General features: G+C 34.7%; 1 protein-coding gene across 3 annotated transcripts in view; it reads right to left on the reverse strand.

Moving 5' to 3' along the window:
• The window catches only part of LOC140665970 (uncharacterized), a 227,048-nt gene that overhangs the window by 38,122 nt on the left and 163,869 nt on the right, over positions 1-25,057 (reverse strand). For 2 of the 3 annotated variants that reach the window (XM_072892628.1, XM_072892627.1), the window contains 4 exons: positions 23,247-23,436; positions 14,378-14,986; positions 12,831-13,744; positions 6,664-6,953 (listed from right to left, as the gene is read on the reverse strand). In XM_072892628.1, coding sequence (XP_072748729.1) covers positions 6,664-6,953; positions 12,831-13,744; positions 14,378-14,986; positions 23,247-23,436 — 2,003 coding nt within the window. The remainder of the gene's footprint in view (positions 1-6,663; positions 6,954-12,830; positions 13,745-14,377; positions 14,987-23,246; positions 23,437-25,057) is intronic. The other variant, XM_072892629.1, reaches the window with a different exon arrangement.

The following is a 25,057-nucleotide window of genomic DNA, read 5'->3' on the forward strand; positions in this document are numbered from 1 at the left end:
TATCTCTCTATCAATTGTATATAATATTATCTTTACTAGCTATGCATTATATTATTTTTATAGAAGAATGTAGAGAAAATATATATCACATCAATTTATATTATGTTCTAATATATAAAAAATACGCAAAAAGATTTTAAAGAATGGTCTAATAATCTTGGAATTTCAAATTTAATGGAATTTAAATTAAATCAAGAAATTATATAAAATAATTTCTTCCAGTTAATAAAATTAAAATTTTCTCCGTCTTTCTCTCTCATATTGTCCCTCAGTTTGCCTCCTAGCGATAGCTACGACGATGTCGGTTACGTTAACGTCGCTTCGAATGTTCACCGGTGAATATGCAGTCCAGGCGAGATCTAATTCGGATCCTGTCGTTTGAGTACGGGGTTAACAAACTCCTTTTTGGACGTGATCTCATCTACGACGTGTATATATGTATTATATATATTCTCCGCTGGTCGGAGAAAATTAGACGTACGGGAAAATTCGAGGAAAGTGGCCTGCGAGCTCCGCGATGAATATTAATTCGAGATATTCGCGCTATGTTCCTTAATTTCGAAACCGAGAATTATTCGGCTATATTCAAAGTTGAATTGATACGTCGAGCTCGAATTACTCAATCAATTTTTCTTCGCTCGACTTTTGACTCTTCGTATCAATCTGTAACATCGCGGAGTCTATGTATTCTTTGATTCTTAGTTCGTAGAGCTTGCAAGCTTTACATTTTTTAGTTTTTATAAGAAACCTCCAGTTTTTAAGAAACTTGACTTCCTCCATTCTTGAGGAACTACAAAATGCTTGGACTTTTTCTCTCTTGCCAGAAACTTTTATATATTCTAGTATAAATATAAATATTGTATATAGCAGATGTTCGATAAAAAATATTTTCTTTGAAACTTTCGCATTTCCATCCGGTAGCTCTTACCAGTCTGGGAAATTTAAACCGTTTCTTTTTTTTTTTTTTTTTTTTTTATAAAGAATACTTTCCTAATTTTCTTTTGTTATTTAGCGATCTCTCCAGCAATAACACGTTAGAACGTAAGATGATTACGGTAATTCTAGTCCTCGCGGTACACATTTCCCTCAAATTCGATCCGACAACGACAAACACGATGGAGAGATGGATCAGTCGGTTGGATTTCAATCTACCGTATCGTTTCCGCCTTATTCAAAGCCAGATGCTTCTGTTAGTCTCCAGTTACTCTTGTATACATATACAAGGCGTATACCTAGTCTATCCGTCGAATTAATTACGCGCTGTCTACCCGGTGATGAGAAAGTCGTGTCCACCGGCAGGCAGGGGAGATTTCTAACTTCGTTCTGTGATGAACAGACAGTCCTTCTCATTTTCTTTTCTCTTCCTCTCTCTCTCTCTCTCTCTCTCTCTCTTTCTCTTTCTATCGCACTCTCCGGAGAATTTCCAAGTTAAACTTTTAAGTGTTTACTTTTGTTCACGAATTTTGCGCGTACACACTTTTTCGAGCGTGTTCTTATTGTTAGACATGCGCGTGATGCAAATGTATCGCTCTCTCTTTTATCCTCATCGTTGTTGAGGATTAAATTGATGGATACCGTCGGGACACTGCTGGAGTTTCGCGTGATAGGAAGTTACATCGTAACTAGAACGTAAAATCGCGTTATCTCGCGCGATCATTCGGATGATGGTGATTAATCCAACGAGGTTGGCATTCGCAATTTCGTAATCACGATGCTCGTGAAGTGATTACGATAGTGTTAATCACGTTGATTTATTAATACAATGTTCATTGTTTTAAAATATATATAAATAAATAATGTATATTAAAAGATATATAAAGCCAATAAAAATAAATTTATATTTTATCATTTAAATATCTATACAAATATTTTAAGAGAGAAATGTGTTCTTTCTATATTTCTTATACTTCCTTACTTTGAAAAAGATTGTTACTTTTAATGACATAAATAATATTGCTTTGTTATCATTATTTAATGTTATCTACTATATTGATACAATATCTTGATAATAAACCATTAATATAAGGTAAGAAATAAAAAATCTTCAATATAAAGAAATTTTGTTATAAAAAAGTATCGGTATAAAAAATGTGTCCGATAACACGCGGCTTTGAACATCGATTAAAACCATTATATAGCTAGTGTTATGAAAACCTTTCATATCAATTTATTTAATATCGACGCAGCTAATGCGAAAAATAAGAAAGGACTTTTTGTTAATTTTTCATGCCTTTCCACACATTATTTTCAAAAGATACTAGACCATAGTAAAAATTAGTTTGTAATTATATCATATAATTAATTTAAAACAATTAGTTTATATTTTTAATTAATCGATTAATTAAAAAATAATTTTAAAATAATAAATAACTTATACAATATAATTAAAAAATGCATTTGATGTAAATAGAATAAAATAACTTTTTTCTTTCTCTTTATAAATAAAAGTAATTCATAAATAATGTTATAAAAAGTTATGGAAAATTAATTATTTTTCAAATATTACTTTGTAAAGAAGAGAAACATTTCAAATATAATACAAAGAGAGAATAAAATTTGTAAAAAATTATTAGCTCTACCACTCATATATGCCTATTATTATATTTGAATGCTTAATATACTTTTATGTAAAAGAAAGAGAACGAAAAAAAGAAAAGTCGAAAGAGACTTAATAATTTTTTGCTAAACCATATTATATTCGTTAAAATCTGTCTTTCGCTACTCTCGAATACAAAAGAAAGTTTGTTATAAATTCATTTATTATTCCTATGCAAGAGATTCACGATTGCATAATTTGATATTGATTATAGCTTCCTTTATGCACCGACTGATAGAAGTTTCTTATGAAGTAAGTAACTTCTTATTAAGAGAAATATTTCTTGCCAAGTCATATTAAGCTTAACGGTTGATTATACGACACAGCGGCAACGGCGGCTTTTTGCGCTGCGATCGATCAGCGCGGTTTGTGCATCGCGTTTATCCGCACCAAACTAATTATAATAGAGCCCGATTGGCAACAGGGGCGACAACCCAGTTGTGGCCATTGGTAACAAGAAAGAGGCGTCCAATCCTTTCAGTACCCCGGAAAAAGCAATTTCGTAATGCCAATAACTTATGCTTTGCCGTCCAATTTGCATTTCATATGTAACCCCAATTTGAAACGAGTACTTTAATAGTATTTATCACTATTTTTTGAAAGAGAGAGAAAGAGAGAGAGAGAGAGACTGATTATCCTTTTTACTTACGTTGAATTATTAGGTTGAAAATTTGTCATTACATTTAACGTGAAAATAAAACTGATAAAAAATAACACGCAAACAATGAAAATATTTTTAATATATCACTTATATATTTATAAATATATATGAATTTCCATTTCGAAGCTCTCGTAAGATGTGACCCAATTTTTACGCCGTGATTGATGGATTGTTTTAAATAATCAAGTAGATTTACAGTATTACTGTTACACGTATTACTTACACCAACGCTTCGGGACGGTTCAATGTTATCCGAGGCGTTTTAACGTGATTGGATGCCGTCCATCGGCGAGAAACCGAAACGAAGGGGCGAGTATTGCACCAAACGGCGACGCAAAGTGATTTCGAAACCAAGACGTGAACAGAGAGGAGGCAGAGCGATTAGAAAGGGATACTTGACTATGATCCTTTGGGCGTAACATTACTCTCTTTTGAGAATCACGATCGAAAATGATCGAGCTGTAAGCATCTCAGGAATGCGATGAAAAATTCGAGAGATTAATTCCACAATAATTCCTCTTTGAATTTTTTGAGAGAGTGAAATCTATGGTAAATTCTATGTAAAAACTCACATAACTCCGCTTATATACTTTCAGTAATATCTATTTAATATTCTAATGTATGTTTATTTATAATTAAATCAATATTAAATTAATATAAATTAAATTAACATAATTATCTTTTGGATGAGAGTAGAAAGAAAATATTGAGATTATTTACTGCATATTTTTGCACAAAAATGCCACTTTTGATATTTTATGGTCTCATTCCGCCTACATGTTAAAAAAGAAAATATTTTAATAACTGGCATTTTCTCTCTCTCTCTCTCTCTTCTGAGAGGCATTTAACTTGATACTAACTATAAACCAAATAAATACACACGGATAATTATATGTATTATTATTTAATGAATATACAGGGAAAATAGAGTCCATGTAGTTTCACGAAGTTGATAAGCAAACTTGTTCCGGGTTAACAAAATAATCGTTAATTGTGCCGATCTTATGTAATAGCTCGAAAGTTGTAATGGCGCTTAATTTCGAGCCATTATGCGACAGAAACGTAGTGCCATTAGAAAAACTTTCGGATTAACACTGCTACGCGATCGTGATTCTAAACGACGTATTTCTTTCCCCTATAAAGCGGAGCGAAAATCGCGATCAAATTAAACCGAAACGACCAACAAAAATTGTCATCTTCGCGAGATCCAATCTTTGATTATGTCCTGAAAAGCTTTTCATGATTTATGTGAGAGATTTAACAAAAAGAGAGAGATATATATATATATACATATATTTTTCGATAAAACGAACACGGCGTTGATTTCTTCGAAAATCCGCGAGTGATCTCTTGGTGCAAAAATCTACCACGAGCTTTTTAGCGAGACGCAGCCACTTTAAGTCGGCGCGTTCGATCGATTGGCAATTTCGCGGGAAGAGAAGATGCGAAAGACTGCTTTTACTTCGTTCGGTGAGCCGAACGACTCTTGCTTGCTCTTGTAAACGGATTGACTCCTTTCTAGATGGTAAAGTGTGCACTAGCACGCTGGTGTCTGTAATTGCTCCTCCTTCGAAGCTACGAATGAACGACGGCGAGAAAAGGGAATCTCTTGTCTCTGCGCGCGTGTGAGTGTATACATGTATATCGCGTGTTGTCTGCACAGTACATATTGTATGTTTATCCAATCCGTAAAACACGTTCACCGTGAAACAGAAAAGACAAGCGATGCGTATTGTAGGAAATTGTATTAATTTTTAATATATTCTTTATTATGTATATATTCTTAATTAAATTTTTATTTAAGATTTATTTGCATATATATACATATATATAATGTGTATTATTATATTTTTTCGTTCTGAAATGTCTTTGTGCGTGTGTTAGAAGTAATTATAATTCAACAGATTCAAACTCAAGTGATATAATAAATAACGCAAACAATCTTTTACCTCTCGACATACATTCTTATAAAAAATAATATCGATTATATCAAAGAGGAGATATATTAAAAATTAATTGATTACATTTGTCCCAATTTATTAATCTGTATACATGTCTGGTAAGCTCGGTAGTAAAAATTGTCGTTTAAACATGAAACTAAATTTTACGGCGAAATATTATGGTCTTTATAACGATAACGAAATTGCCAATCGTATAAATCTTCGCGTTTGCTCCAGAGACGAAGTTCCGGAAGAAGCAAAGTTTTAACATCATTGCAACTTTCGCTCGCGCGGATTTGTCGCGGTTCGCACACGACCGCCTGCCTCCGTTTCACGTGTTCCTAATTCCGAAGTCGGTTTAATGGCGAACGTACGTCCGCAACAATGTACTTTTGCCGCGGTCGTATCGGTTTATGGTGGTCGCGACGTGACCGCGTCGACGTTGAACGTGCAGTTTTCCCGGCGACATGTCACCATGTTGCTCTCTCCTATGTGAGTTATCGCGGTTAGACCGCTGACAACAATTTAACCATTATGAGACAGAGTCGTGAAATTATTATCCCATAATTATCTGCAAAGCTAATTTTCCGTTAGCGCTGAGCGAGCGGACAGCCCGAAAAAATTAATGCTGATCTTAATACAAAAATTGCTTAAGTAATATTTAGTAAAAATTATGAGAATAAGATTAGAAATTTAACTGTATAATGTCTCAAAACATCTTAATCTATGTGAAAATTTGTCAAATCTTTTTTAAAAAGAAAAGTAGTATTTCATCTACTTTGAATGATTTTTAATTCTTTCAAGAAAGAATATATTGATTTTGCTATTTATAACCCAGCATAAAAGAGAATATCTCGACCTACCACACAGTTTTGAACAGTTTAATCGCGCAAAAGAGAATGTTGAAATTCGCGAGTCAGTCAAATCATAGCAATAATGCACGGAATGTATTTGGTATCTCGCGGAATTCATGGATGCGGAATCTCGAGTCGCACACTCGCGTTTTATATCGGTACGAAACTCGGAACTTTGTCGACGCGATTAATCGTGGAAAATGTACATGTTCTCAATAATGTGCACATGTACATATGTGTTATGCAAACCGTATAAAAAAAAAATTAATTTTTCATTAAAGAGACGACCTCTCCCTCCTTTACATTCCAATGTGAATTAATGGGGCTTTTAACGTTTTCCATTTTAATTTTTAAAATTACGAACAAAAAGCCGTTTAAGTATTTTCCAATTAAAGACTAAAAATAATTGCAAATAAAGGCAACATGTTTTAATCAAGATAATTATCGATTTCTCAAATATATATCGAATGCTTCACGAAATATTCATTTATTCGAAAATCATAAATTAAACATCGACGAAGCATAACGCGTATCAATGTTAGCTTCGTTGATTTTTGAACGTATTCACGGAATCGCGTCGACAAATCGAGAGCAATAACAACAAAGTTTTACCCATACTGATGCCAGAGCTGGACGGATCCTCGTTCTTGGCGCCCCAACTGCCAGCCAGATTGAGTGCCAACAGCGGCCGTTCCTTCAGCAACTCAGCCACCGAGGCCAGGCCCTCGCATCCGCAGCCTAAATGGGGCAAGTGCAACGCCTGCACTTGAATGCAGCCGCGAAGTGCCTCGCACACCCGAGACACTTGCTCGCCGGACAGATTCATGTCGAGCACCAGACGTGACAGGCTACCGGAAGCGTGACTCAAGCCGCGACAAAGAGCGTTCACCACGCATTCCAATCTGAAATCAATCAAGTTAATTATGTTTCATTAATGGGACACTATCTTACAAGACACATGTTAAATGATTTTAAATAAATGAACAGATAAACTAAATTTAAGTTTCTTCTTTTTTTTTTTTTTTTTTTTTTTTTTAATTAAAGAAAATAAAAAATAACACTTATTAAGTATTCATATATTTACCAAATCAGAAAGTAGGAGTAATATATATATGTGAGAAAGAGTAATGTTGAATTATTCTTCATAAACCGATAACTTTATTAAATTAAATTAAAATACTCTTAGACATATATCCAGTCTCGATAAATTATCCCTCATAAATTTTAATAATTTTTAAAGCAAGCTTTAGACATTATCATATCGATTTACTATTAATAAAAGCACGAGTAACATTATGCTAGTTGTACGTGCATTTAAGTTTGAATTCTGTCAAATGGAAACCTGTGTGAGCGGATATTTTCGCATCGGCGTATTACGTTTTTCCGACAAGTTGGAAAAACGTGTATGCGGTAATAGCCGTGATTCGGGAAAAGGGACTGCATTTTCGAAGCTTGGCTTTTACGTCACGCACACACGACGCAGTTCCGGATGTAACCGCACCCGGATACGACTGATGTAAATTTGGACAGCGCGCCGCGCCGCGCCGACTCAGCAGCGCGGAAGTTCGACGGCGTATATTTATGCATGTATAATGCGCATTTCACGCATTTCTATTCGCAGCGTTATTCCTCTCGACGAACGCTATGCAGATACATTACGCATTATGTAAAGTCTCAACGCTCCCTCGGGGAGCGAGTAAGCGAGAATCTGCGATTTTCCTGCGTGTAGGCTATACTAACAACGAGAGAAACGCGCGGAAAGTGCACAAGAGAATGCTCGCATTGCATTACGATTATTCTGGTCTTGAAAATTGGTTCAAGTCAGTGACGTTACCGTTTAAAACCCCCTCCTTCTCCTCCCTCCCTCTTTTTCACAAATAAATGTAAAGAGAGAAATGTTAGCTCTCTTACTACTTAAACGATATTCATTATCCTTCTCTCTCCATGTGTATCCTAGACATCTATTTCAATAATCTGAATAATAATGCAAATTTAATTTAAAAAATACAAATCTAATAGTATATGGATGTTAATAAAGAATTGAAATAAAAACTATGACATTGTAATTAAAAAATGTTATAAATAATAATTTTGAAAATTTTGGCATCTTTTAAATTCTGTCCTTTTCTTGTTCTTTTCTTTTCTAATTCTCTTCCTTTCTCTCCCGTCTTATTCGCATTTTTCTTTTCCTTCATATTTTTTATTCCTCCCTTCGATTATGTTTCTTTTTCTCATTTACATTTCATCTCTCATTTCTTCTTTAGTTAGTTATGTCACTGCGGTCGAAGCTTCCGCGCGGAATTGGTTGTTCCGAATTCGACATGGTGGTAAGGGAATTGCGGCTAAAGTGCGCAAGCAGCGTATTTGCGAAAAGCGCAGAAACTGCAGTTAAGCGCAGTTGCAGGCAGACACGATTCTCGTATCTGGCTCGTAATATTAATTGGTCGGGGTCTTCCTCTGGGTTTCAACATCGTCGAAAAGTACGCCGAAAGAATTCATACTTAGAAGGCGTATCACAGCGAACGTTAAGTTTGCCGTGTGTAAAAAGGAAAAGAAAAAAGTGAGAATTCTTATGATGCAACTTGGCTACTTTGCATGGTAATCACTTTTAAACGTGCTATAAAATATCACAAACTTTAGATTTATTTCATTCGAGCTATCCGTCTCTCAACGGTATTTGATTGCCTAAACAAAAAGTTGGAACATCTTTTAATTTAATAATTTTTTTCACCAAATGTATGGTAAAATAATCTTATTGTGAAAATTGTATTTAAAACTTCTCGGTTAAAATAAATAATTCCAAAAATATTTTAAAAAATAATTACACACAACAAAAAAATCGACATTAAAAAGAATTCATTATTATATTTTTCGATTAGTTATAAAAAAAAATTATATTTTATCACTTGTCAAACTTTTTTTACCTTTTCTTTAATAACTTTCCATACGCGAAATCTTGTTTCGATAAAAAAATTATGAAATAATTAAAGAATTATTAAAAATTTATAAATTTTGGAAATAATAAATTATAAAATAATTTCTCTAATGAGATTGGTATAATGATGTAGATTTTAATATTATATCGTCGTGCTCAACAATAGCTTTTATCTTGCAGTAATATATAGCTTCAACAATATCAAATATATAAGACAGCGAACTTTTCACAGAAATATTCAAGTCGACGATAGCCCAATCGATTCTTATAGTTCGACTAGACAAAGATAGACAAAGTCGATCCTCAAAGTGCGTTGCGTCAAATACAAAAGTGAAGGCTGACATTATGGAAAGACGGTAGAATGAAGCGTAAGAGCAAGAACAAGTTCGATGGGGTGGAGGTTGAAACAAGGAGATGCGAAACAATGAGCCGGCAATCGAGAGAAAGAAAGAGAGAAAGAGAGAGAGAGAGAGAGAGAGAGAGCTTTCTACTTCGAGGCGAACGATAGTTAGATGTTCCTCTTCTTTTATATACCTCTGTTTCGTAGTTGTATGGCGGAAAAGATACTCGTCTCATGAAGCTTGAAGAGACTTCGAGAGAAGAGTTGAATATTCGCTGAAGAAGAAAGATGACGAAAAGCAAGGTGAACGAAAGCCTAGTATGAGATATTTTGCATTTAGCAGAATAGTGAAGAGGAAAATCTACATTTTCCATGTTGCAAATATATAGAAACGTATGATCCCTTTTCATTTAATTTCATTAAATTCAACTTCCATCGAAATTACTTATTTTTGAAAAAAATTTCAAACTTTATAAAATTTAATTTGTTGCAAACTAGCTGAAAATCTGTATTTTTATAGAGAAAACTGGAGCTTCGCCTGTGCAAGACGAAGAGTAGCGCGAGAGTACAGAATAATACTGCGATATACACAATGGAGAAGAGAAAGTCTCTGGGGAAAAGCTCGAGGCAACGATGAAATCAAAGAGCTTGAAGTTGAGAGATTCAATAAAAAGGCAAACGAAAAAAAAAAAAACAAAAAAAAAAAAAAAAAAAAAAAGAATAAGAAAAAAAGGAAATGGGAAATTCGGTCGCGGGTTAAGGCGTGTCTCGTCTCGTCGCTTTCTTTAATTTTCCGTCGCGGCTTTTTCTCCCTGCCCCTTTCCACCTTCAGGCTTTCTCTCGAACATCTGCCCGTACTCTTTACACAGTGCCCTCTTATTGTTACGTTCCATTCGCGTTTGTAATGGCCGAAAAAGCGGAAGCTCGCGCGCCGCGCTCGGAATATATAATTTGCGAAAGGCAATACGTTGTCCGAGAAAAAATTCCTCGATAAGGAAAAAGATAAAGAGGTACTCGGCGCCTCTTGACTCCGGAGATGGACGAGATTGAATTTTTAAGCGCAAAGTAACGAGAAAGGTTTCGCGTAAAATTAAAATGTCTATTGAGAGATCTCTTTTACTACGTCTCGTTTCACGAAATGGCAACATTTGTACAGAAAATACTAAATGCCGTACAGTAACGTATAATTATAGTTCGCGAAAATGTTTAGTCAATTCGTATGCTGTAAAATAAACGAAACTGTAAAAAAATTTTTTAAATATAATAAAATGTTTTTCCTTTTGACAGATACAAGAAGAGACAATAATAAAATTTAATCTGTAAAAATGATCCTATTTAAATTTAAGAGCTATCTCAATAATACTTTTATTTAAAAATCATGCGATAATCGTGGTAAGAATTCTAAATAATTTATCATCTTCCACGCGTCCGTTCTATTTTGAAATCGAGGTCGGCGACAGTAAGTCATCGGTAAATCGAGAAGTTCATGCAAAAACTCGCCCACAGGAATACTTTCTCCATCTCCTCGGGGACACAGACTTGGAAAGGGAGAGTAAAGTATCTCGGCGAGATCGAAAAATATAAAGCCTGAAGACGCGAAAGGCGCTTATGTGTAGACACACATAACGAGTCAATAAAGTTTGAGTTAAGTCGGGGAAACAAGAAATTAAAATCTATTACGAGAAAAACAACGAAGAGGAAAAAAGCGTTTTGCAAAGATTCCCTTGCATGTACTACGTATATGTAACAATTACATGCTCATACGTCCGTCGTGTATACAAGTATGTATGAAACGACTTTTTAACAATGAAATAACAAAAAAAATACGCGAAAGAAAAATACAAATTAGAAAAGTTGATACATAGATTTCTAGCTATGATAAACTCACAGGCTAATTATCATAATTATCTCAGACAGAGCACTCGCCATTTGTGCGAGAAACTTAGCGGTGCGAGTGTTTTATCGTGCGAAACTTTAAGTTTTCTTCTCAATTATTATTCTTTAAAAATAAAAAGAAATTAATGACGCTGCTATTACCATTTACTTTTGATTACAGAAACACTTAAAAAGAGTCAAGATAATGACTTAGTTTATCAATTGTTTTCAAAATACCATGACTCTCTCTCTCTCTTCCATATTTTAAAATCGTCACTAAATTTCTCACAGATAGAAATAATTTTCCTCGGCGAGGAATGGTAAAAGCTCTCATGTATGCAAGCGAGTCACACCGCAACTGTGCAAATGTATATTCGCAACCCGATTCTCGCAAGGTAAACACATTTTTTCGACGTCTGCTATTCACCCCCCCCCCCCTCAGGCGAAGACAAATATCCGCGCAGTAGACCTTTTCGTCGCCCTTCGGCGCGTAACAAAACAGATTTTTCAATTTTGACGTCTCCGTGGAAATCGTGGAGCTTAATGGAAATTTTAGGGGATAGTCGGCGAGTTAAACGATAAATCCTGATGATTTAGTGCTATGTACAACGGCGGCCAAATCTTTATAATATTCAGGAATATTACGAATTTATGACTTAATTTATAACTTAATTTACATTACCTACTTATGATTATTTATAACAAAAAAGGAATTAATAAAAATTAAAAAATAATATAGTAATGCAATTCGTAGTTTGTCAACGAAAACTTATTTCTCTTTCATTTTTAATTTAAATTACATTCTCAAAAAAGATTAATCTATGATTGTTTTTGTCAAAATATATGGCTCTATATATTTAAAAAGTATTAAAATTATTTTTATTTAATTTTATACTTCAAGCATTTTTTTTTCGTTCTGTATTGATTTTTCATGTAAAGGATCTAAAAATAAATCTCCCGGTATTTTGCGTTTCTCTTCACGATACGGAAGAGCAAATATTCTCGACGATTTGTCCTAGCAAACTTCATAGCAACCCAGCACGCTTTCTGTAATAGGTCTTCGTCGTCGAGGCTATCGACGGCGCCATACCTAGTGTTGTCGAAGCACAATAACGCCGACACGTCCGCCAGGCTCTTTATCCCTGGCTATTGAGTTGAGCTAGCGAATCGACTCGATGACTCGAGCCGTAAAGTGGTCGGGTACTTTTCGACGCGGAAGAAACGTCGTTATAATCTATTATTAATGAAGGATTTTCGCGGAATAATAGCACGGAAATTTTCAACAAAGAAACTCGAATGTAATAAAATAAAAGATTAATAATTACAATAAGTAGATATAAAAAAATAAATAAAATAATAAAAAATAAAAATACGAGTAAATAAACACGCAAATAGAGAAAAAAAAAAACAGATAAAAATGCTATATAAGTTTTTTATCGAACAAACTTTCCTCGCATCACGACAATATTTAATCATGTAATGTCTCATCTAATTACATGTACATACATAGTTTATTTCCTCGAAATGCTTAGTTGGCAATCTTATAAATTGTTCGAAATCTCGTGCAAAACGTCAGACAACAATCTAAAGCTCGTCTGGTTAGGTAAATACATTCGTAAAACGACTTACCTATCATGAGCCGCTTCCTCGAGACAAGTGATGACAAGCTCAAAGTCGTTGAGCTTCTTTTTGCTGAGCACGCTCTTCAGGTGTCCGGCCAATCGTTGCGCTTCGTCCGCCGGGAATTCTTGTCCCAACAGAGACGTGATCCTGACAAGTTTGACGCTCTCGTTGCCGGCAAGCGCGTCGAAGAAGTCGTCGAGATATCGAGGATCAGATCCTCGTTCCACTTGAAATACTACCTCGAGCGCCTCGAGTGTACAAGCGGGACTTTCGAGAATCCTGGCCCATCCTTCTAATTCTAGAGGAGACGTGTGAACCAACGGGGCCGGCGGTCGTTCGTTAGGCGCGGGTCCGAAACCGGGTCCTGCCCCGACTAATCGACAGACCGCCGAGATGTTGCCATCGGACGCCCCGGCCGCCTTCAGCAACGAGAACACAGCTCTAGGTGGCACTTCCAACGGGCATAATTGATTCAAAATTAAGTGGGTCTTCGAACCAAGTAGACCAGCCAAATGACCGATGATGCCCGAGGGCAGACCTTCCAATTCGCGGCGCAGAATATTGGCATACTGCGCCACTGAAGTGAGATAATACGCCGCCAGGAACTCCGCTACCGCCGTGTGAATTGGCGTATAGAGGTCAGGCTTGCGTCTCTGTCCAAAAGTTAGTCCCCTTGTCAGGAAGCCGAGTCGCGTAACCTCGATGCCGCCGCCCCGTGCCCTTAGCTCGGCTTCCGTATAACAACATCTGTTTTCCCGCAAAGCGGCCAGGGACACCTTGCCGAAGTCCTCGAGACGCTTCCTGCAATGTCCTGGGATCTCTTCGTTATAGGGAATTGGCGGGTCTAAGCTTCTCTTCACAATGCACTTCACCGCCGCTTGTACGAGAGCGCTTGTCTCGGTCGGTAGACTTCCGGAATCCTGTTAAGTAAAGTTGCATTTCATGGATCAAGCCGTTCCAGTGTTTTATCTCTATCGTTATGCTAACAATATATAAGCTTGTCTTAATAGAAATTAAACTATTATTTATTTTAATCGATCATCGATTTAATAATTTTTAATAAGTATCTTCTAGTAAAGGATATTTAAAATAATTTTGCAATTGCAACAAAATCATCGCTGCTATTCAATGAAAGGTATAAAAGTTGACTATCAATTACTTATTCAATTATAAAAGAATTTATTTTTTTAATAAAACAGAAAAATCTTATGTTGAGTATATAGTTTACAGAAATATAAATTTATTGCTAAAATAAGAACATTGATATCCTATTAGAAAAATTTAACTAATGGAAATATGTACAATTATCGAGTATAAGATTATTAAAAATTATTTAATGCAATTACCATCTAAAAGAGATAATTTCAAAATAAATAAACTTTAAATTTTAAAATATAATTTTTTTAATTATTGTACAATTTATCTAATAATTTATTTCTAAAAAATATTGCAAAATAGTTCTCATTTAATTATCATTTTTCTTTACATTAGTAATGAAATTATAAACAAAAATTAAAAAAACATTTTGATGTTTATGAAAAGGTAATTTTCACCTGATACAAGCAGCAGAGCATGATCCAGCCGAGCGGATGCTGGCCGAGTTGCCTGACGGATTGCGGCTGGACGTTGAGCGCCTCAAGGAATTCGCAGGCCTTCTCGGCAATGTCGTTGTGAATAAAGTAGGCCACGCAAAGCCGCTCAACGTGCGGCCATTCGAGGCCAGCCAGATGGATCCTGCGCTGCACCAAGGGCGCGAGGGCGGTTGAGTTACTAGGCGAGCACGTGACCAGGATCCTCGCGTCCGGAAACAGTCGGCCCTCCAGCAGATCTGCCGCGTCGCCGAGGGACGCTCGGCCGCCCACGCACTCGTCGTAACCGTCGAGAACGAAGAGTACGCGATCCTCCATCAAGTGCAACGTGCGCCAGACCTGGGCGACCGCGTCGCCCAACGCGGCCGTTCTCGGGAACAATTCTCGCGCGAGATAATTTAGGACAGGGCTGCCGCGAAGTTCGCGCAGCGGCACGATAAAGGCCAGAGCGGGACCGTCGCTCTGGGTCGCCCATTGATGTAGTAGTCGTAGACAGAGAGTGGTTCGCCCGCTTCCGGGACCACCCTCGACGGCGACCCGCCGCGGCGCCTCGGACACGGTACCGTCGCTTAGCTGAAAATAATCATTTATTCCGCGTGAATTCACGATGTAATATTAAAAGTTATTTTATCTTTGATAGAAGAAAAAAATCATTGAAATCATTGTATAATTAAATTCGATGGAGCGCAGATTCTCATAAAATACTTAGACCATTCCGAATAAGCCAAATTGAAATATTTTTACCCTTCGAAAATATTAAATTATATATTTAGATCTTGATTTAAATTTCATCTAGCAAGGTACAAGAATAATGCATTATATATCACTTGGTATTAAAAAGATGAGAAGTTATTGCGAATTAACACGCGAGTCAAAAACAGACAAGGGACGAAAATAAAAAGAACAAATGCGATTAATTACAGATTGTTTGCCTGGAAGGTCGGAAGCCGACCTTCGATAAATGGATGACTCGTAGCGCGAAAATAAGGGAAAAAGGTTTTAGTCACTTCGTGACCAGTTTCTTGGATGCTTCTCAGTTTTCTGATCTCCGGTCTCCGTCCAGCCAATTAGAACTTAAAACGTTTCCCACGAACCGCTAATCCTCTTGAGATGGATCAGAACACTACGGATACTTTATTGCTTGTTACATGCGGGACCAGCATTCGATACGAAAGTCGCGATATTACATCACGGTAGACAGTGTTATAATGAAATATGTCGACGTAGAAATCGATCGTTTTTTCTTATTTTCGTGAATTTTCGAGGTGAACTTTTCGCAAATTTCGATATCTTGTTAACTATTCTTAAAATTCAAATTTTCTTAAAGCACAAAATTCAACTTGGCAGTACGACATATAAATTACACCATATATATTCGCGTTTCTCAAGTTTTATAGTAAACAATTTACTTTCAAGAGTTTACAGTACGTATTAAAATATTAATACTACTTCGTTAACAAAGATCAGTGTCATTTCACGAAGAATAATACTTTCTGTGAATCTAGGGCAAGCTCCAATAGGATAATAGTTTCTATACTCATTTAATGATCGAACAAAGAGGCAACATTCAGTGCTGGCGTTACAGCATTATGCAAACGATTAGCATACACGCGTGATTAAACTTAGCGTACACATTGCCGAGAGCAACACGGTCAACTGACTGTTAAGGTGTGCGACGTCGATTGTGGCGGTGTACGATCGGCAACCGATATCGGCAAACAGTCTCAATTCGGTAATCGATAACAGTAATCCATAGAACGCGGAACACGTGGCGTTTGCCGGCCATTCACTCTGTCAGCAATAATCTATCCAGTCGCGTGCAGAGTACACAATCTGTCGAACGATGGATAACAATGTATGGCAATTATACAGCGTACGATTGCGACATATGATTCGTTGAAATGTTGCGAATGCAGAAAAAAGCAGAATACAACTCTGTTTATCGAAGATGTATTTTCCGAATTTTTTCGAGTCTATAAAATATATATCTGACAATTTTTATCTTATATACATCTATATACATATATGTATATCTACATGTATCGAGGTAACTGTATCTAGTCGATACAGAGTGGCCCATATATAACCCTTAACAGCTTGATTTTTCGAAAAGTATACCATCGATTTTAAAGATTTATATCTTGAATTGTACGGGACTGATGAGCCTTCAAATGTAAACGGAAGTTAATTTCCATTTGTGTGAGCAAAGCGTGAGATAACTTTAAAATTTTAAATGGGACACCATATATAAGATTACATTTGTGAATTCTACCGAAGAAAACAAATTATTTTTATCCGAAACATTTTTTTTTTTTTTTTTGTTAAATGCTGTTTTAAATAAATATGACCGTTTGAAGTTCTGACACATAACTACGTGAAACGCTCGAAAATAATGGCATAAAATAAAAAAAAATAACACTTTATTCTGACTTATTTAATTAAATTTTATTAAATATTCAAACTGCCTATCATGTGTAAACACTTGTAAACATTTATTTATTCGAATCAAGAAATTATTTCTAACATTTAATAACATTTTAGCAAGATGGTGCTCCTCCACATTTTGCAAATATCACTAGACAGTTTTTAAATTAAAAATTTAGGAACAAATGGATAAGCCGTGGTGGACCTATTCAATGGCCTCCTCGATCTCCCGATTTGACACCATTGAATTTTTTTTGTAGGGATATGTGAAGAACAAAGTTGTTTGAACCGCCGACGACAAAAGAAAATATGAAGCAAAGGATACGCGATGTTTGCGCGTCAATCAATAACTTCTGAAATGTTATTATAATAAATAAATATTAAGGGTTACGTGGGCCACCCTGTATATATATATATTACATTCGTATATATATATATATATATATACACACTACATAATGTTTGATATATATATATATACACATTATCTAGTTAGCTAACTTTGATATTCAATAGATTCTTCAATTAATATAATCTGCTTTTTTCGTTTAATAAAAATTTAATCATTGATAATTTTTTTGTCTATCTCAATTGTATAATTTTCATTGTATATTTAATATCTAAATGTTAATACATTAAAAAAACGAAATACCAGTTTAAAAATATCAAATTTAATTTTAATTATGTAATTTTAAGTCGCAAAAGAATTCTCTTAAAATAAAGCTTGCGAGTAAAATTAATTGATCCATTTTACCCAGAAGGATTAACAAAATGCCGATAACATGACATGAGTTTTGACAAGATAATGCAACAATGTATGGAGAGTGGTAAGCTCGTTACCGAATATTCCGCACAACGTATGCCTGTGTCACGAGAAATTTAGCTGTCAATCCTTTGGCATTTGTTCCAGCTGTTTCTCGTTGTAACCAAAATAAAATGTGCCAAGAAGTGAGTGAAAAGCAAAAAAATCTTTAAAAATGTCAAAATTACCGTATTGTAAGAAGAGGTGCAAAAAGATTTTCTTTTTAACATTTTTCATATTATATACTAGTATATTTTTTTACATAAAAAATTATTGTCTATTTATAGTTTTTTTATCTTCTTATTGTTAGTGTAAGCTCCCCAATTATTTCTATGATTTTCTCTCAATGTAAGTCTCTGATTATCACACATCGTCAATCTCTTTTTACACAACATTTTCATGTGTCTCAATAAGAAAACTCACCTAAACCGTCATGGCACGAGACTAATGTGCATCTTATGGTTAAGCGAACACAAATATGTGATCTTCTTTCGTTCAACGAAAGAACGATTTAGACAAGATCAAGGTTTTTTTTATGGAAACACGTGAAAAATATTGTGTAATTACTATGAAAATCAGAAATTTATGCCATTTCAGGGAATCAAAGAAGCAATTACAAAAATTATGCCAGATATTCTGGATCGAATATAGAAATTAGAGTGTTGAAATTTATGACATATGCCATGCTGTGAATGGGGCACATATCTAAATTTACTGAATAGATAATAAAACTTTGAGTTGTTGATTATTAGTAAAAAAAAATTTCTACTAGTATTCAGTTTATGTTATTCATAAAAATTAATTGAAATTTCATCATTTATTCTTAGACGCCTGGTATGCATATGTAATATTCATAAATATAAAAAATCAAATGTGCTACACACAGAATGCTTATAGTCTAAATTGTATGACAAGTTAAATAAAATTAAACTTGCATATATATAAATTTCTAATAATATTAATGATAATTTCATACTTCATTATCATACATTTTATATACATATAACATTACATTATATATGTTACATTGTTATATTATAATTAATGTGTAATTGTTCTAATTATTATACACTATAATAACGTTTACGTTAATGTCACAGTGTCCATTATTTTCTCGTAACTAGATATTTTTAGAGGGGAGAATCGAAAACAGGTAACAGTACGTCGACAAATTTTCACAAAAGAATCAGCGACCGGCGTTGATATTCATGCGGTAACGCTAGAGATATCGCGCTTCATTTTCCGTCGTGGAAAATTTAAGGAGACAGTGATACAGGGAGCGGTGTTTCACAACGGCCATGTGTCTCTTCGCGGGCGCATCGTAGAAAGAAACGCGATGAGAAAAATCCGCCGTGCGGAATCGAGCCAGCCGGAACGCCACTGTTTCCGGATATACGTCTCCCGTATCGAAAATGGCAGGCAACGATTGGATCGCAGATCGATCTGTCTAGCAGTTATTCTCCGCCGACCGATTTTTATATCGTTGATTCGATCGTATAAAACCGATGCAGCAAAATGCAAAAATGCAACATTCCGCGTCCTTTGGAAAAAGCAATCACTTGAATAATAAAACATAAATATCATTGCTTTTAGTTAGATGCGATGCTTTCGAGATATGCAGTACTCTCTGTATTTTCTTTCGAATTATGCGAAATTGGTAAGGATGAAATTTGCAAATATATGTTTTTCTTTATTTACTTTCATATTCCGTAAATTCTGATCCATCAATAATTTCAATTACATTATTTAAATTATATAATTTCCGTGTCTTTTATTTACCGGAACTGAGAGATAGAAAAAGATTTGTTTGTTTTTTTTTCTATTTTTTTTAAATTATCTCTCATTGTATCTGCATATCTCTTGAAAACACACGATATTGCAATCTCGTGATTGTATGAAAGAGAGAACTTTCAAGCATCCATTAGCGCAAATAGCGACCGCGAATAACTCGATCCTTTCTTGTATATGACTAGATCTCCCGAATAATGAAAAAAACACATCGCTGTGGTGACTGCTATAATTTTTTTATAGTTTACGAGTTTATCGAAAGCGGCGATCGTATTTTTGTGATAAAACGAAGTCGCTGATTTTTTATATTTTTATTGAAACCTTTGACACACTCGATTCGAGGGTCTTAATTGTTTTTTTTTTTTTTTTTTTTTTTTGTTTTTCAAGCATCGAATTCGATATTTTGATTTCGGTAACCTGTCATCGAGTAACAGAAGTTTCCCCACGAATTATATCCAATACACTGAAAGAACTGTTGTTTTTGCTCGCAGTGTGTACTGATTCGTCATTGGTTTCATTGATGAATTCTTTAAAAAAACTTCAACTGGAAATTAATTTTACAAAATAAATTATTCTTCATTATGTAAAATAACAGAAAACATATTTTAAAGGCAGTTAATTAACGAACACAAAAGCCTCGAAACATATATTGTGTATTATAATTATTTTATCGTTGAAATATTCCTGCGTTGTATTCTTTTCAATAGAAAAATTGATTGTAACAAAAAAACATGACCGTTTCAATAAAATACGGAGAAAATCAAAATACGATACAAAAAAGTTTATACATCATTTTCTATATAGTAGTAATAAAAAAAGTTGACAAAATAAATAATTAAACATATACATTTATATCTAAAGATTGAATTTTACTAAAAAAAATACGATCTAAAGTATACCCTTTATTAAAAATAAAATAATTATTGTTTTTATTTATCAGTTATATTTTTAAAGATGTATTTTGTATAACAAAATTTTACATACGAAGCTCAAAAATCCTCATTTTAGAAAAGTAGGAGTTACTTATGATACAAAAGTGTAAAGTGTAAGGTGCTTTCTTCGGACTATGGAATGAATAAAATATTATGTAGAAAAAAAGTAGCTTTTTTGAAGCATTTACTTTCTTTTTTACGACAGCCTTCCTTTATGTCAGCTCTTTAATTTCTGGTGCACGAAGAAATTGTGGAAAACTCGTGACAAACGCGAGTACATTTGGCGGTCCTAAGAACGATTCCTGAATGTTGTCTGCTTGGTTCGTTTATTTTCACGGCGGAAGCATGTCGGTTTTATGACACGGATTCATCTACCTGTATGTGCATGCAGTTCCAAGCTTAGTATGTGTGAGCTTGTGTGCTTGCACCTTCTTTTCTCCCTATCCTATATATCCTACGTATGTCCCGGTGGTTACGAGGCTCATTTTTTGATGCGAGCGTTTTCGGGCGCATTGTCTGCATTTTATGGGTTTTATGTTATATAGCAGCGAATTATCAACCCAAATAAAAGAGATTTCCTTGAAAAAGGAAATGCAATAATGAAACTGCACTTTTTTGGGGCGATCAAAAACGATTTTGATTTTTTATTTCATATATATATTTCGAAAGCTTTTTCTTATATATATATATATTTTTCATATATATTGTAATCATTCTTATTAATTTAAATAAAATTTAAAGTTTTATATATCAATAATTAGAATTAATTAATATTTTATTAGTAAATGCGTTTTAATGATTTAATATGATTCTTTATATGATTTTTTATAATTCTAAAACACTTGCCTTTTCTTATGTGCTTATTATATATCGTTATAAATAATCATTGTAAGATTATATTGTGTGTTTATTTTTAATTTATCATAATATAATTATCATAATGTAGAAGTGATATTGTGATATTCGATATGATCTTTTTATACAATAATTATTGTTTGTATTTGTTAATTACATTTGTAATAATTGTACTGTTCATAATGAGTACATTCCATAGTGTAGTAATCATTGAGTTTCACTTGTCGTTATGATGTGCCAGCATAAAATGCAAGTGCGATCTCGGCATTTGATGAGAAGAAAGGAAGAACTTTGCAGCAGCAGTTATGGTCGCGGTTGGCTTTTCTATTCAATAATAATACGAGAGAGCGTGACTTCTAACGCCTTTTGGGAAACCGTTAATGAAGCTGAGCTCGACTTATCACGCCCCGAGAAAACATTGCCTCATTATGTGATGCAAAAGAATGCTCGGCCTTGCTGTAATCGAAATGTTCTTTATGCTAGAGAGAACGAAGATATATTATCGCGAGACGCGAATGGCCATTCGTGAGACGTAACAAAACAGCGAAAGGGGTTGAAGCCATCTTCCATTCGTCGTGATCAACGTGCCATATATGTACATGTGTACCTCAGACTTACGAGAATACGTCCAATAATTTATCTAAATTATATTTTACGATGACTTTGCCGAAGAATTTTAGAAGATCGGTTTCGCAATTGATGGATATAAATAATTTCTTATTCAAGTAATAGTAATTTTAACTAAAATTAATATTATATTATATTATATCGAAATTTCAAGGGAATCGAAAAAAAGAAAGATAGAGAGAGAGAGAGAGAGAAAATTCAAGTCTTAATCATTTTTAATATTAAATTTAATATTGAAAAGTTTATGCGTGCTTTTCTGGTTTTACTATATCGTCGATATTGAAATAAAAAATGATGATAAACCGCTAATTTAAAGTTTAAGAATTCGGGAAAGTTTAAATTACTATAATTTACAAAAATCGACCTTTACTCTTTTATTCGTGAATTTTATCATTAATTCTTTCTTACGCTTAATAAGAGACATCTAAAACTTATAAATAAACCGAAACAAAATCATACGTCCGACTTAATCGTACTTAATACGTTCTTTTATCCTTTCATTCGTGGAAATCGATTCGGTGGAGCAATCTAATCAAAACAACTATCCGATAGCGACCAACTGCGACCATAAATAAATCGCAAGCGCGCCGATTCGAGCGTCAGTGCATTTCACTCGCGGGAGATTGCATCGGAGAAAGCAGTGAACGCAAGAACTCGAGACAGCGAATCGCGGGGGATAGAGGGGGGAGGGGAGAGTTCGCGGAACTTTTTCACCCTTCATGCCATTCTGAACTTCAGACGACACCAACTTGGCTTTCACATTCCGGAGGGAAGTTGCCGGCAGCGGTAGCCGGTAGTGAGAGAAGCGAGTTTTCGAGTCTTCGACAGTCGTCGGAAGAGACCCATCCCCGCGGACATCCGAGACTCGACTTGCTGCTCGCTCGCGCAATTACGTAGTCGATATCATGCAAATCCGCGACTGCCGCCGAAAGATCTCGGTCGTGCCCTGATAACGCACGGCGTTCTCCTCGCACGGATACTCGTATGCGCCACGTGGCATGTGAACCGGAAATCTGCTTGACGTTTTCAGTACGAATCTCGAAGATTTTTACTGCGTGCCGCACATGTTATGATGTTAGGCAGCGTTTCTCAATATTTCTCATCTAAATTTTATTTACTCCCGTAATTTTTATTCCTCTACACTGGTCATTATTTAGAAGGGCAAAAATACAAGTATACACACAGTCACCCCAATATACTTTTCACATATGTATATACGTCACACGTGGATCGAAGAAATTTTTAACTGATATAAAGAATTATATATCAGTGATTTAAATTGTCGCACCTTTCTCATATTTGCCTTATTTTCTAATTAATATTTTTAAAATAAAATATTTTCGAATTTACGTACAATATTTTGCGTTTTAAGCTATCGGCATAATTACATTTCAAGAACACTCACCCTAACGGGGGCGAAGATCTGGTCGGGTTTGATGTTCTCTAAGCGGTGCTCCTGCTCGCTTTTATGCACCAACTGCAAATGCGGCTGAAAGTGCGCCGGACATAGAGTGCCGAGCGGAAGCGGGGACGCCCATGGCGGTAGATGAGGTGGGTCGCGAGTGCCTAGCTCCCTGTAGAAGGTCTTCAGGAATCTGCAACGATATGGTTCGGGGAAATATTCAATCTGTGGGTCTTGTACAACGGAAATTCTTCGAGCGAAGTCGAAGAGCGGGGATACGTCGGATTTCGGGAGAGTCTGGGGATGAGCATGATAAAATAGTTTCGGTGCTCCAAGCAAGATAAATGAGGGAAAATTGGTTATCGCGGGATTCAAAATTGTTGAGAGGTATAAAAAGAATAAAATGATAAACGGTTTAATAACTTTCGAGTTGGACTTTAATTCGTGCGAACAATTTTATTTTTAATTAGAAAATTTCTTACTACAAATAATTATTTTATTCTTTTCAATATATATAGTAATAACATGAATCCCGAATTTTGCAGTTTAATTTATTTAATTTATTTCAGCATACATATAGGTATCGATGATAGGTATATATATTATTTCATTAATACTATAATTACATTCGTCACTTTCACTATTGTTATATATTGAATAACTTTAACAAGTAAGCAATATTCTTTACAAGAAAAAGATATAAAAGATAAAATTAAATTACAAAAATTTTAGAATTAATTCCGTCGTTTAAAGCACCGAAAATAACACTTGAAAATACGGAAGGGGGGGGGGGGATAAAAATTTTTGTCGGAAATCGATAGCTCTTTGTTGAGGGTTCTGGTGGTTCCCAAAAAAACTCTAACAATTAAGCTTAATAACTAAAGCTCTAAAGTTGATAACAAAGAAGTACTACCTTAAAGTTGCGAAAAATGTGAAATGGTAGAACTATTTCTAAAACTGATACACTGTAGACATTTTCGGGGACCTACTAGACTCTAATAATTTTTAAAAATTTTTGACAATAAAGGGTCAACTTCACATACGTAATTAAATTTAACAAACCCGATAAATAAAGCAGATTCAAATATAAAGTAAAGATTCGACATCGTTCGAAAAGTGCAAAGAGCTCATGTCAATTTAACATAAGTAACCTTCCATTTACCCAGTGATCGGTAAATTTCCCAAGACGACAAAATAGTAATACGAGCAAAATGTTGGATGATGCATTCGTGTATACCTCTTGCCACAGAGATTGATGGATACAGAAGGAAAGCCCGCAGGGCTATAAAGGTAATCAGGAGAAGAACATCCCAAAGGGAAGCGAGTAAGGAAAGCCCGTGAGGCTTTTACGACTTCCGGGTGATCGGTCTTAAAGCTTGTTCTGATTTCATGAAAGTCATTAGATCGAATTTCTATCCTATACACGACGTCTTTCCTGATTCGCCTCGATAGATATTTCTAAATAGTTAATTTAATTCGTACGCTCGAATGCTCTTACATTTATAATTTCAAATACTCCTATCGTTTTAAGATTATTCACTAAGGTCGATTAAACGGATAATCACGAGTTTAATATTAAATTTAAATTATATCATATTAATTAAGACGAAAAAAATGTATTTAATCATGGCTCAGTATTGAATTCACGTAATAATTAAAATTATAATTCTAACTATGTATTTTTGTGAAAACAATTAATTTTAAAAAACTCGAAGGAAAAATAATAGAATAAATTTGTATGATATTTAAACATAAAATTGTATATAATATAAATTATATATTCTTTTAATTTTGGCTCTGTGAGAGCTTTCATT

Source organism: Anoplolepis gracilipes, chromosome 5, assembly GCF_047496725.1.
Source record: "Anoplolepis gracilipes chromosome 5, ASM4749672v1, whole genome shotgun sequence".
Classification (NCBI taxonomy): Eukaryota; Metazoa; Arthropoda; class Insecta; order Hymenoptera; family Formicidae; genus Anoplolepis; species Anoplolepis gracilipes.